At 33.2% G+C, this 15,086-nt stretch overlaps 1 protein-coding gene and 1 long non-coding RNA gene across 3 annotated transcripts in view; one reads left to right on the top strand and one right to left on the bottom strand.

Moving 5' to 3' along the window:
• The window catches only part of LOC135834710 (uncharacterized), a 194,116-nt gene that overhangs the window by 166,205 nt on the left and 12,825 nt on the right, over positions 1-15,086 (top strand). For both annotated transcript variants that reach the window (XM_065348668.1, XM_065348669.1), the window contains exon 3: positions 13,414-13,643. In XM_065348668.1, the coding sequence (XP_065204740.1) occupies positions 13,424-13,643 (220 nt within the window). In that variant the 5' untranslated portion in view covers positions 13,414-13,423. The remainder of the gene's footprint in view (positions 1-13,413; positions 13,644-15,086) is intronic.
• Positions 1,341-5,685, bottom strand: LOC135833612 (uncharacterized). The gene is made up of 2 exons (XR_010556499.1): positions 5,458-5,685; positions 1,341-2,166 (listed from the first exon to the last, which is right to left on the bottom strand). It is a non-coding gene; the product is annotated as an uncharacterized LOC135833612 (long non-coding RNA).

The raw sequence follows: 15,086 nt of genomic DNA, 5'->3' as shown, positions 1-15,086 counted from the left end.
AAAAATCGCCGAACCCACCTACCACTTCTTGGTCCAATTGACGTGGAATGACCCTGTAGGTACTTTAAATAATAAGTTTGTGGAGTACTTGAATCAGCAGTAAAAACTCTTGAAACCTTCTTTCCAAGTCACATATTCCAACTACATATACAAAAACATTTAGAGAGCCACTTCTAACATGAACGAGAAAAAGTCCATTTTTTAGGATCAAATTGCTTTAAAAAAATACCCTAAAAATCTCAAAATCTATGATTGAGCAGCTTCAGCTGTGAGAATCTTCATTCTAGCTCACGTTTTCAAGTATCAATAATTTCCGAGAGCCACTTTCAACACGTATGAGAAAGAGTGTATTTTATTTAGACCCAATAATTCCAAAGAATATATACTTTTTAGGCAATTGCAACACTCTGGGATGGTCCAGTAGAGTTGGCAGAAAAACAAGTGGTCATTTGGGAGATTTTGCTAGGAAGCTGAAATTTGGTAAACCGATCCATTTTTGTACCCTGCCAATCAAGGATCTGAGGTGTCCGGTCCTGTCCAGGGTGAGTGTTCCCCTGAATTGTGGATCATATAGCCCCCCAAATTCAGTTTTCAACATTTTTCTCCTCAAATATCAACCCAAACACAAAAACGTAAATGTATAGATTTAATTTGTAGAAAATTTCCCTCAAAATGACTATAGGTGATAGGAGATTTTCGGAACCCCAATCGAGTAGAGCTATGCTTGTTCAAAGAGAAGAAAGTTGAAAACCGTTTCTCATGCTAGTACGTGCTCATTCAGAAATGAATTTTGACAAACATTTCAATACGAGTTAGAGATACGTTCAAAATATGGAATGCAAACGTGATGTACTAACTCGCTAGTTACCTTCTTCATCCAAATATTATTTATCTTATTATTTATGTATTTTTAAATAAAAACTTAAACCTTGAAACCATACTTCCACACTGCATACCGTTTTCAAAATGACAGCCAATCACGCAACGAAATGTTTATAAGAAAAATCATGACTCAAAATAAGTAATTATTGTTTAAAAAGTGATTCCGCGAAGAAAAATCATTAAGAAAAAAACTGTTAAATTGGTCCAATCTTAGGTATTTCAAGTGATTACCACACAGTACTATAATATTAATAACAACACAACCGCTCTTCTAAAAATGTAAATTTGACTTGGTGAGCATCTATAGTTTATGAAATAATTCACAGGATTCACCTGATGTGATTGTAATATTAAGATTAAAAAAATGTAAGTATCGTTGAGACTCTGGAAAGACATGAGAAAGAGTAAAAATGACCATAAGGTACAATTTGTAAGTATGTACTTTGCGAATGAAAATATTGATTGGAAATGGAATATTATTTAAATTGATACTTGTATTACTTTAAAATGAATTTATTGACGAGGTATCCTGTTTATGAGGAAAACTATCAAAATATTCGAGTAGGTAACTGGCAGGATTTGCCTAATATTGCTTATTCGTCATAATGAGGAAAAAATACTTCAGCCGCAAGTATCAACAATACGCATACTTTTGGGTATAAACATACTTAGGTGAAAACTTTGTAAGTGTGTAATACTTGTTTATACGATATGCATCTTTCTTTTACTAATTTTCACTGAAAATAAATCCCAATAATTTTATGGGAATTACTTACTTAATATTTAGCCTAAATTAGATATAGGTTCAGATAATAATTAACTAATACCTATCTACCTGCCGAACTACATAAAAATATAAAGGTGCAAAATAGAGGAATAGGTACGTTAGAGTAAGTACTTATTAAGTAATAATATACCTATTATTCGGTTCTTCCAAATCAAGGTTGTTATACAAACTATTCGATGATTTTCATAAATACACTTCGTTTCATATTCGGGTTCAGCTGAATTTGATGACAAAGCAATAGCTCCATGGTTAGTAACAATTCGTAACATTCGAATACCGTTGAAAACCTTCACGATTATTTTCGATGAACCGTGGTCACGAAGTGCTCACTGCTCTCGATCATCTTCGGAGAATCCAAATTGTTCACGAAGAAATTGTCGTCAAGTTACATATTTTCCTCGTTTTGAGTTCGCATTTTTATTCGCAACCAGAAAAGGAAATTCAGCCAAGGCTACACCAGTTTTCCAGATGCAATGAGATCAGCATTATTTATTAATCTGAAAGTATCAACATAATTTTTGATCTCTTAGAACCATTTATGACGATTTAAAACACAAAAATGAAAAGAGAGAATAATAAGAGAGAACTTTGCCAAGGAGTAAGAAAAGATTTTAACTTTTAACCTTTTAGACTGCGTGTAGCTTAGAATTTTATTGCACTTGGAGAAGTAGGTACCTACTAGATGGGCCATTCTACGACAACTAGACCAAGAGGTGGTAAGGGGGGGGGGGGGTCAGCGATTTTTTTTGAAATGTTTCCAGTTGAAAGACCTTCCGAAGACATGACCAATGGAGCAAATCGCAGCCCTCTAGCCCTTTTTTAAAGACTGCTTGGGGGTGTCAAAATTTTCAGTGAACTTAAAATGTCATCGATTTCAGAAGTTGATTACTCGATAACCGCGATACCTACCAAAGTGGAAATTTTCCCAATAATTAGGGGTTTTAAAAGGCTTTCTGGTGATATCATAAAAACCAGTATTGCCACTTTTTTTTGTACGAAAAATTAACTCGAAAAGTTTCAAAACGTAGTTTTTATATTGTTTCGACTCTCAAAAATTCTGAAAAAAATATATTACAAACAAATTTTTATGCTGAACAACATATTAAAAAATTGGGATGGAATTATTTCGTAAAGTCGATTTAAAAAAATTGAAAGTTTGCGGAAAAAATACGATATTTTGATTTAAAACATAAAAAAAAGTTCTGACTGCTGAAGTTGACCCATTTGACCCCTATTTTTATGTATTCGTTGAAAGAGTTGAAAAAAACCTTTCACTCAATAAAATGAACTCATCACAAAAAAATCCAAATTCGAAAAAATTAAATTTTCAATTCCAAATATCAAAAAAAGTTTAGATTTATTCAGTTGTCTTACTTTGATTTCTTTCTGACGTATTTCGCGAAAAAGTTGATAAAAATCACACTCATAGCAAAAAAATTAAATTCGTTCATTAATTGAATTTCTTCGAATTTTGAATTTTTGTGACGCGTTTTTTTTCATCGAGTAAAATAGAGCGGGAAAATAACGTAAAAAAGCAGGAGCAAAAATATATCAGTCGATTTTTCTGCACGATTTTTCAAAATTTTGACCCTCATTTTGGGGCACAGAGGGGCACAGAGGGGTTGTATGCAAAAAATAAGTTCATATTCGTACTCGGCGATTTCGAAAACATACCATTCAATATGTCACTCGACTTTTCACATTTTTTCAAAATTTTGACCTTTTTTTGGGGCACTTGGGAGTTGTGCGGGGTTGGGCCCAAAAATTAAGGCCATATTCGTGCTCGTCAGCGACTTTGAACACATACAATTCGATATATCATTCGACTTTTCACGATTTTTCAAAATTTTCACCCCCATTTTGGGGCACAGAGGGACATTGGGGGGGTGGGACCCAAAAAAGAAGTTCATATTCGCACTCGGCGACCTCGAAAACGCACCATTCGATGTATCACTCGATTTTTCACGACTTTTCAAAATTTTGATCCCCATTTTGGGGCACAGAGGGGCTTTGAGGGGTTGTATGCAAAAAATAAGTCATAATTATTCGTATTTAGCGATCTCGAAAACATACTATTCGATACATCGCACGTCCAGATTTGTTTTTCAAATAAATATGATTCAGTAGTGTGTTACTTGAAAAATCAAGCAACCCTCACGAACCCCCGAGGAGGGTTGAAGACAAATGGTAGTTTGATTAGTAGTTGGGTGAGTAGACTTTGTAAAAAAAATTTGAGCGAAAACGAATAATTTTTAAGTGGTAATTTTGATTAATTTATTGGACTGACTTTTTTTGAAACACCTACTCTTTCCACCCCTTTTTTTGGACACCCCCCTTGAGCAATGGGTATCGAGCGTAGTATCAAATTGTCGAGAATTTGAAGGGGAACATTTTTCGTCATGGTAGTTTTTCTCAAAAACCTGATATTTACGGAGTAAAACGCAAAAAACGTGAATCGAAACCGGTTTCAGCCCTCTAAAAAATTTTCTTCCAGGGGTAGTTGAGTCAGCTCTTTTTTTTAGTGGTTCAGAGGATCCATCCGAACACATTCCCGAAGAAAAAATTGATGTGCCAATCTTCCCCTTTTTAAACCCGCTATTGCCCGCTCTAAAAGGGGGTTTTCAACTTTTTCAACGGATATGTAAAAATAGTGGTCAAATGGGTCAAAACTGAACCAATAAAATGTATCTAAATAATTGTTTTAATTAGACTCCCACACATCAATAACTACATACTAGCCTCCAGAAATTCTTTAATTTTCTCCAGAAATAATCACTCCAGAAAGGTTACCTAGCAATGAACTTTGGCATTTATAACTCTGGTGGATCCATGTTGGGCAAATCGACTTTTTTACTTTTTAGGCAGTTATAGAAAATTCCAAGAGTGCTAGCTCAATAATGAATTGACGAATTTGCGTGAATTTCAGAAAATGAGAAAAAACTCTCGGAAATATCGTCTGACGTGTGCTTACACGATCCCTCGACTCAAATACAATCGCAATTCAATTTTTTTGAGCCTTCAGTGAATTTTCAATTTTTTTTTAGAGTTTTCAAATCACTCGGGAAGGGCTAAAAATGAACCTGGTTATTGGGCACTCTTCCATTAAGGCAATATCTCAACAAAAACCTTGTTCGTTACCTATATATGTATAGTAGGTACCTGTTTTGAAAATTTGATTTTTTTTACATTTTTCTAATATTTACAAATTGACTAAAAATTCACTTTCGAACTAAAAGCACTACTGGAATTTCGCGATAATCATCTAAAACAATCAAAAAGATGCCCCATAACCATTAACCAAAGTTTAAAATCCTAAAGTTCATTTACAGTCTTTTTTAATATCCAGACTGATTTGAAATTCTTGGAAAAAATTAAAAAATCTCTGGAGGCTACAGAGTGGCCTGGAACAAGTAGGTATAAGTTGTTGATGTAGGGACTGAATTGGATTATTTATACCGGTTCATTTCGCTCAGAAAAATTCATGTTTCATATAAACAATTTTAAAAATCACTATTAATACAATTTTTTTGAGTTTTAAAAATTTTTAGAAACTATCTAAAAATTCAAAAATGCACTTTGGGGCAGAAAATTTTGGTTACGGTGGGTTTAGGGCATGTTCTTTCGATCTAGCGAGGTGTTTTCAAATCAGGTAGCACCAGTTCAAAAAGTCCCCTTGTTAGGTTAGGTCCACAATTCTGAAATTTCACCCTAGTCTCAAGAAATCAGTAAGTATTTAATGCTAAACCTATAATAAAAATTTTACGCTATAAAAATTGAATGAAACTTACCTTACCATCAACGAACTGCATTTTTTTTCCATAAAAATATGCGTAGGTACTTTCACTTTTACTAACATATTTGAACAAAACAACATACTGTTAACCATGAAAGAATTAAAATTTTTTTTAAATTTATGTAATTGTAAGTAGCACTTTTTCTTTGAATGGTCTAGAACAATTCTTCGACTCTATAGTCGAACCAGAGCTGGAACCTGCTATCATCCTCGGATAGGAATCAGATCGAGTATGATTTCTAAACTGAAATCACATCCTTTTTTATAGCCACAGTTATACAAATGCGTGATGGTTTTTTTCATCTTTTTGATGAATAATATATTTTTATAGATATGAAAAATATTTTACATCTGATTACTCATATCCTTTTACATGTAATTATCGCGAGCAAACGGATACATAATTTTTGCAAAATAACGTACCTACGAGTGCTTATCAGAAATTTATAAAAATACCTAAATAGGAAATTTTAAAAGTGCTCGAAGTGAGGTAAGCAAATTCTGAAAAAATGAATACCTATACTCGTTATTTTTACCGGATTTGGAGACAAATATGATAACGAGAGAAAAGCGATTAGGTTATCATCTGTACGTATACATCCTGTCGTTGATGGACTATCAGAGAAAAAATGTGATCTCATTTATTAATTCCTTCTGAAAATATATGAATAAGTTGATATGCTGTGTACCTAATTCGTAATCGTTTAAAAAAATTTTCGATAAAGAATTATACGAAAAAAATCAAAATCACATATTTGATAAGTTTATTGCGACGAATTTAACTTCAGCGGATCTCCCTTCCTATTTACGTCGTCGGGGGTTTTTAACATTATGCTCATCATCTGATCTGCTCCACGTAAACAGCAATCATAACCTATAAAATAAGTGTAAGGTAACCTATTCTGTGTATTAAGCTTCGATAAACATTTTCATCACTAACTCGACCCTATCTTCCAGGTATCTATTAAATATTCACGTGTCCTACAGAGTTGAATTGTGCATAATATAGGTAGACCTATTTGTATAATCAATATTTAGAACACACCAACACATTGGGAAAAAACACGCTCTGCCGAACTACAAAGAATTAAAAATCGATCACCCCATTATTATTATCAAGTTACCGATCAAATGACGTCCATTTATCTTCAATATCTGTAACTGAAAGAATATCGTAAAAAAAAATAGGTAATAATTTTTATCTCCAGTAGAAAAATACAAACAGGTGGGTTTCTATACCAAACGAAAAAAAAATCACACCATTAATTTTGTATATGTATAAGAAAGAAACTGGTGTGATTTTTCATTTTATGGTTTTTCGGCGGAATAAGAAGCTAAAATTGCCTATACTTAGCAACATACCTACTTATCTAAGCTTCGAGATTTTGATTTTTTTGAGAGAGCATTTTCTTTTCCAAAGGTGAATAGGTAGATATTTTGTTTGCTCAGAGCGAGTTTTTTTTTAAAGCAATAACTGAATGTACCTACCTAAATTTTAATCCACCCATACTTATTGCCCCACGTCATTTTCTTTAAAATTTCTTTTCATAACGTCACTTGACTCATTACATGTATTTTTTTCTCTGTGGTGAAATTTTTTCAGGTCAGGAACTGAGAATGATTCAAAGAGTCAACTAATACTGAGGTGGGTCATATTGAAGTTTTTCGTTCGAGGGGGGGGGGTCAGGGGATCCATCTAAAAAATGTTGAGGGGCAGCTCAAAATACTGTAGGAATAATTTTAAGGCTCTGACTTGAACCACTACTGTGCTATTAAGATTTTAGATTTCGAAATTTCAATTTTCTCAAGTAGGTAGGTAGTGCAAAACCTCTGAAAGATTAAAAATTTAAAAATTGACAATTGGTCAATTACTCAGTCATTTTGAACATTTTTTGAAAAATTTTTATCGCGAATTAAAAATTTTAAACTCTGGTAAAAAATTAATGTTCGATTTTGAAGACCCAAAAATTTTTCAGAAAAAAGTCAGACGTTCCATTTCAGACAAACCCTCCAAAATGCTTAGGGTATTTTCTAAATATTTTCCCTAAAAATCACAAACATTTTAAAGAAGTGTAAAACTCCATTTTTTGTGACTTTAGAAAAAGGCAGAACTCTAAAAGGTACATCTGAGGCATCATAACCAAATTGTACATTCATAATTTCAGGTTTCTATGTACATTAGTTTATCAAATCCTTCCAAGGAAATTTCAAATTTGGAGAGGTAGGGGCGTGGAACGAGGTTTTCTAAATCAAAACTAAGGTTTAACTTTTTTATTTTTCATATCTACTTATACATTTTTTGGGCTAATTTCACACCCCCCCTCCCCCAATTCCTTCAGAGAAATTGGATGAGTGTTAATTCACAATTGGGGTCATCCATTTATAATACCTACTTAAACCCTTTCAACACTATAACGTACGTCGTCAAAGAGCCTAATAAAAGTGAAATATTGCATTTGAGTGATGTTTGTTAATTAGAGCAGATCTTAGGTACTCGTATTTTGAAGCTTCGTTGTTTTACGTTCTTATATCCTGAAGTTTTCAGACTTCATGAGGTAATAATTTCCTTTTTTTTTTAAATTTTCCCCAAAGTTCAAGGCAATGTCGTGTGAAAAATGCTCAACTTGAAAAAAAAATTAAATACAGAAATCATCTGAAAATTTTTCATTTTTATTGCGTTGTAAGCAGAATTCTTTCAAATTAATAACCTCCTTTTTAGGAAAAATGTCCTCTCCCCCTCCCCCAAACAACAGTGATCTCCTTGTAATTTGTTTAGAACCCTACAAAATTGACTAAAAATTTTAAAATTTCAGGCCTCCAAAAATACTTTAAAAAATTTGCATTCCTGATTTAAATTGTTTAGAATAATCACCCTTTTCTAGAAAACACTTTATTTAGGTTCTCCAAACAATGATCAAAAGAATTGAATGAAAAATAAATATGGAGGGCCTATTTTTGTTTGAAATTTCAACCTTTGTGTTTAAATTTTTCCAAATAACTCTCTTTTCGAGAACCTCTCTCAGTGCTCCAGAAATCTTGGCTCTTTTATGAATAGAAACCCTCAAACTTGAGAAATGAACAAAAACATGAGAAATTCTTGGGGGATCAAGCTAACTTTTCTTCTCATTGGGGAGGGAGGGGGGATGAAAATGAATCAAATTCAATTTGATTGGAATGTAAAAATATGATAATTTTAAGGGTCTTAAATTCATTTTTTTCGTCATGAGAGGGGAAAGAAGGGTCAACAATGGACCGAATTCCACGATTAACTTCAACTACATACCATCTAAACAAAATCTGTAAATCAATTTTTTGGATTTTTCCCATTTTATGAGAACTCAGGAGGAGGTCAGGTCGGTTTCTCCGCACGGCCTATTTCTAATTTGAAGGGCTAACTAAATTTGTAAGATTTTTTTCATAATGACTGTCAACTTAAGAGAGTGATGGTGAAAAAAAATTGCAAAAATTTGTTCATTTTTTTGGTCATTTGGCATAAGTTAAGTCGAGAATTTGCCAGCATTTTTTCCAAGTTTTTTTGTCTTTTCATCTTTTCGTCTTTTTATCTTTCCATCTTGTCTTTTCAGTTTTTTGTCTTTTTGTCTTTTCATATTTTCCTCTTTCTGTCTTTTCGCCTTTTTGTCTTTTTGTCTTTCCATCTTTTTGCCTTTTTGTTGCTTCGTCTTTCTGTCATTTCGCCGTTTCGCCTTTTTATCTTTTTGTCTTTTCGGTTTTTTGTCATTTTGTCTTTTCATCTTTTCCTTTTTCTGTCTTTTCACCTATTTGTCTTTTCGTCTTTCCATCTTTTTGCCTTTTTGTCGCTTCGTCTTTCTGTCTTTTCGTCGTTTCATCTTTTTATCGTTTTGTCTTTTCGGTTTTTCTTTTTCGTCTTTTTATGTTTTCATCTTTTCCTCTTTCTGTCTTTTCGCCTTTTTGTCTTTCCATCTTTTTGCCTTTTTATCGCTTCGTCTTTCTGTCTTTTCGTCGTTTCATCTTTTTATCTTTTTGGTTTTTCGTCTTTTTATGTTTTCATCTTTTCCTCTTTCTGTCTTTTCGCCTTTTTGTCTTTTTGTCTTTCCATCTTTTTGCCTTTTTGTTGCTTCATCTTTCTGTCTTTTCGCTGTTTTGTCTTTTTATCTTTTTGTCTTTTCGTTGTTTTGTCTTTCATCTTTTCGTCGTCTCGCCTTTTCATCTCTTGGTCTTTTCGTCTTTTCGTCTCTTGGTCTTTTCATCTTTTCATCTCTTGGTCTTTTCGTCTTTTTAGTTTTTGCCTTTTCGTCGTTTCATCTTTTCATCTTTTTGTCTTTTTGTCGTTTTGTCGTTTTGTCGTTTTGTCTTTTTGTCATTTTGTCTTTTTGTCTTTTTGTATTTTCAATGTTTTTAAATTGAGATAAATCATAAAATTTTCAAAATAGGCCATTCTAAAAACTATTAAGGTAAAGTGGGGTAATTCCGATGGCAAAATTCAAAATTTTAGCAATTTCTCATTTTTTGGATTTCCTGTACATTTTGGGGCAAAAATGATGTAACAACTTTATTCCTACGTCCTTCAGCTACACATTGACTATATTGAAGAGTGATTTGTGTGAAGGCTTCATACATATAATTGAAAAAACATTTTGGAAGGTTGAGTTATCAGAATTACCCTAAAAATGGGGTAATTCCGATAATGAGTTTTATAAGGAAAGGAATTCTACCAGGGTAATTCCGAGCCAGTAATGTTGAAATATACCATTTATTGCATATTTAGGTTTTTATTTCATGTAAATTGAATCATTAGAACAAAAATTTAATTTTTTTTACAAATATGCATTTTTGAGGCATAATTTTTGAAAACTAGACCAACTAGAGAAAAATGCCCCGTTTTGAGGATTTTCTTTGATAATTTCGACCCCCTAAAACTATAATACATCAAAACAGAGAAAAAAACATTGCAGGACAATTTTGCTGGGGCTATCGGAATTACCCCACAGCATGAAAAATGATCGACATGTTTAATAATTCAGTGCCACAAACAAATAATTATAAAAGCAAAATCAAAAGAGGTACTGACACTTTAACACGTATTCATCAAATATCAGCTTCTAAACAGAATTTTTCAACAAATTTTGAACGATAAAAACGAGTTTCAAAAGTGCACTGTTTTTTGCGGCAAAGGATTTGGGCATTCAGATTTTGAACACTGCACAGACTTGACAACACAGAGCAGATGAACCATCTGATCATTAATGGGTGTAGGTTAGCACTAAAACTACCTACTTCCTTCATAATTTGTGCCAAAATGTTTTTTGCAACAAAGCTAGGGCTTGCTATCGGAATTACCCCATATCGGAATTACCCCACTTTACCTTACTGAAATTTTTGAATTATAAAACAAAACTAGCTAATTTTCACAGAGCAATTTTAAAATTATTGGCTCACTGCGATATACAATTTTTGAAATTTTTTCAGAATTTATCAACATTTCTTTTGTGTTTTGAAATGAGAAATCTCTCATTTTTAGACTGATCAACTTTTGAACACCCTGTTGGGAGGCTGAAAGTGGTTTCAAATCAAGCCAAAAATGGTTCAGGAAGATGCAAGAACTCAAAAAGCATTTTTTAAAAATTGATTCAGAAATTTTTCCAACAGTTTTTTTTTTGAAAATGATCCAATTTTGAGGCCCTATGGCTCTGCCTCCATTTGGCCAATTTCTGAAGGATTTTTAACTCAAAATGTTTGTTCCAAATCCGAAATACTTTTTTTTCGCTGTCTATCCAAACATCGCGTATCCATGTCAAAATTTAAAAAAATATCAGTGATATTCCCCAAATGAAGCGAATAAGTGAAAATCAAAACATAATTTGGGCAGCGTTGGCTGAAAATTGGTTTTAAAAAGTGTGAAAAGACACCAACTATTATGGAATTACTAAGCCTCCTTCTCTTCAAGGGTAAATTTTTTCAAAAAAAAGGATGTTTGCTCCTTCAATTTTAGACACAAAGTTCATCTTCTTCTCAGTAACACCAGATTGATTCCAAAATTTCAGTTTGGTTACTAATTGTTCGAACAGCCTGTAGGCATATCAAGATGTAACAATAAAATAATGTGTGTTACAAATTTACCTAATATGTATACTCTTACCATATGGCAGAACAGTTATTTGGAAAATTTTATAGCTGATTAAATCCATACTTTTCACTACAAAGCACCTACCTATACAATAAAAATATCTCCATTAAACGCCCATTTCTCCAAACCCAACCACCGAATAAAAATTAATTTACAAAGGATACAACAATGCGAAACAAGGTAGAGCTATACATCATACAAAAACATGTTCACTATTAGCCTAGAGCTCAGGTGGCAATCCCTTTTGAGAAATTTACCACCGTTAATATCGCCGTCGGCGACGACAATATTTCTCAGCCGAGAAAAATGAAATCCCATTTGTTGGTTTATACCTACATTAAGTACTCGTACCTACTTTTCCCGATCTTTATTAAAATTTCTTTTTAATATTGTCAAAATGTAATGTTCTTGTTCCTAACACCTACTCATATACCTACCTACCTATACTTATAGAGAATTTCCTACTCTTTCAACTTGTAAATGTGCAGATTTCATCAGCCTCATTTGTTAAGTAATTTCTTTTTCCACAGGGCACCATTCGTGAGGAAAACAAATATGTAGGTATTCGTACACTTATTCACCTACGAATATTATTCTGTGCAGTTCAAATACAAAAGAATTCGCAATACATACCTACCATAGGTACCTTCCTATAAATTTGTTACTCGGGTTTTCGAAATTAAATTTCGTCTGCGAAAAAATGAACCAACATAATCGCATTACTTTTTCACAGGCTCGATTTTGAAATTAAATTTACGCCGAAGGCCTTTAAAAAAAAGCCAACGACGAGCCGAAAAAGTCCATAATTGAAAATAAACACAAAGTAACAATAAAAAGCTCTCAACAGAGAAGTCCTTCGCTCGTCCTCGATGAAAATAAATTCCCATCTTGTTTTTTTGCTTTTCTTCGTCTGGTTTTTTTATACGAAAATATTTCCTTATAAGTTACAAAATAGAGTTATTTCGCAATTTGTTTCCCTTGTTCCTCGTATCTGTCTTTTTTTTTCAAAAAATGCAAATATTACGAAATTTTTAAATTCGGATGTACGAAAGTTTTCCATTTACGTGCTCCATATGCGAGATTCTTTTCATTTAAATCATATATATTCGCTTATTTACAATTCGACGAGAGGGTGAAAAAGCTCGATGAAAATTTCGAGCTTTTTGAAAATCACGCTCAGTCGAGCAGTTCTCGTTAAAAAAACAACTTGCTAAAATTTCCATTTGTCGATAAAAGCTTTCCGTATAGATGGTAATCTTTTGATGTATGAGTCGAATCGAAATTTTCTAATTAACTTTCAAACGCGTTAATGGCGTCGATCAATCTCGCTTTTCAATGTCATTTCACTTTTTTTTCCGATAGTTTTACGTAGGAGGCTACGAGTTCAAAAGACAAAATATAGAACAATCGACACCATAGGGAGGTATTATTTATTCGTTAAAATGTACCTACTCGTATGCCAGCAAAACAAATCCACAGAGGCACCCTTTAATATAGGTATTTGTGCGAAAAAATATTTCAATCGAAGGTCAACCATATTCGAGGTATAGGATTTTAATTAACGATGTATGATACAAACTTTCGACCATTTGGGTGGATTTTTTTTTCGGTGGAAAAAATATATATCTACGTAAAATAAACACGTGCGGCGAGAAAATTACCACCAATGAACATCGACCACTTTCATCCCAAATAATCTGTTTTACCATCTGACTTGGTCGTACTGTACCTACCTTGGCTTTTTTTTTTGATCGCCCTACTCGTTATCGTTATCGTGGTATAATGTAAAAGCTGCGGTGCTTTCTGGCAAGTTACTTAATTGATTACTCGTGTTTTATGTTTCAGAGCGAGAGAGATGTTACATCTACCAGTTACTTTGCTAAGTCTATTATTAATCGGTCACGGATTTTGTGTCGAAGAGGATAATTTAAGAAACGCTTTAAATTCTATTGCGAACCGCCAACGACAATTGGCCGCCGCTAGCAATTATTACGTTGTACCGAATAAAGAAGCGGACAAGGAGGTGCCGTTCGAAGATGAATTAATGTATTTAGATTCGCCGCCGAGAGAGTATGGTGAGTAAACTTGAGATGATTATTTAGTCTTCAAAAATTATTTTAAAGTGTAGGTAGGTATCTGTTAATCGTTGTCTTTTGATTCGATACAAAACTGAAGTAGGTGAGACCAGAATATGATTTAAAAAATAAATGAAAGAAAAACCAGTGAAATATGTATTACTTAAGTATCTTAGGTAGGTACCTATATGTGTAAGATAATACAATGATTTTTTTTTTTGGAAAACAACATCAAAAATGGAATTGAGAATTTTCATCTGAACTCGAATGAAAAGTTGTATGTAGATGGATAATCATTCCACATTAATTCGACCAAGAAGTGGTTAGGGGGGGGGGGTTGCGATTTTTTTGACATTTTTCCTGCAGAAAGACCTTTTGAAGTGATGACCAATGGCGAAAATCGCAGCCCTCTAGCCTTTGAAAAAGTTGAAAAAACCCTTCCACTCCATGAAATGAACTCATCACAAAATAAATCAAAGTTTGAAAAAATTCAATTTTCAATTCCAAACATCAAAAAAAGTTTAAATTCATTCTGTTGTCTTATTTAGACCTCTTTCTGACGTATTTCATGAAAAGTTATATAAAAATCACACTCATAGCAAAAAAATTGAGATTTGTTAATTTTTTGAGTTTTGATTTTTTTTTGTGGTGAGTTCATTTCATTGAGTGAAAAAGTTCTTTCAACTTTTTCAATGGATACGTAAAAATAGGGGTCAAATGGGCCAACTTTACCACTCAAAACTTTTTTTCATGTTTTCAATCAAAAAATCGCATTTTTTCGCAAACTTTCAATTTTTTTAAATCGACTTTACGACATAATGCTATCTCAATTTTTTAATATGTTGTTCAGCATGAAAAGTTGTCCATAATATTTTTTTTTCGGAATTTTGGAAGAGTCGGAACGATATGAAAACTACGTTTTGAAACTTTTCGAGCTAATTTTTTGTACGAAAAAAAGTGGCAACACTGATTTTTATGATATCACCAAAAAGCCTTTCAAAACCCCTAACTATTGGAAAAAATTCCATTTTGATAGGTATCGCGGTTATCGAGTAATCCACTGCTGAATTGGATGATATTTCAAGTTCACTGAAAACTTTGACACCCCCTAGCAGCCTTTGAAAAAAGACTAGAGAGCTGCAATTTGCACCATTGGTCATCCCTTCGGAAGGTCTTTCCACGGGAAAAATTTCAAAAAAATTGCTGACCCCCTCCCTCCCCCCTCATCACTTCTTGGTCAAATTGACGTGGAATGGCCCAGATAGGAACCTAAAGATTCCAACATTCTGTCACAATGTTTTCAGGCGCAGACTGAGTCGTTTGGGGCCCCAGGCGGATTTTGATCCCCTCAACCCCTCCTACCTAAGAGTTTTCCTCGTCCTGTTTTCTTCTGAGGTTTGGATACTTGAATGCAAGTTGTACAATTGATTTTTGTTTTTGTGT

The sequence above is a fragment of the Planococcus citri genome, chromosome 2 (genome assembly GCF_950023065.1).
Source record: "Planococcus citri chromosome 2, ihPlaCitr1.1, whole genome shotgun sequence".
In the NCBI taxonomy this organism is placed as follows: domain Eukaryota; kingdom Metazoa; phylum Arthropoda; class Insecta; order Hemiptera; family Pseudococcidae; genus Planococcus; species Planococcus citri.
This window is presented reverse-complemented; position numbering and strand designations above follow the sequence as displayed.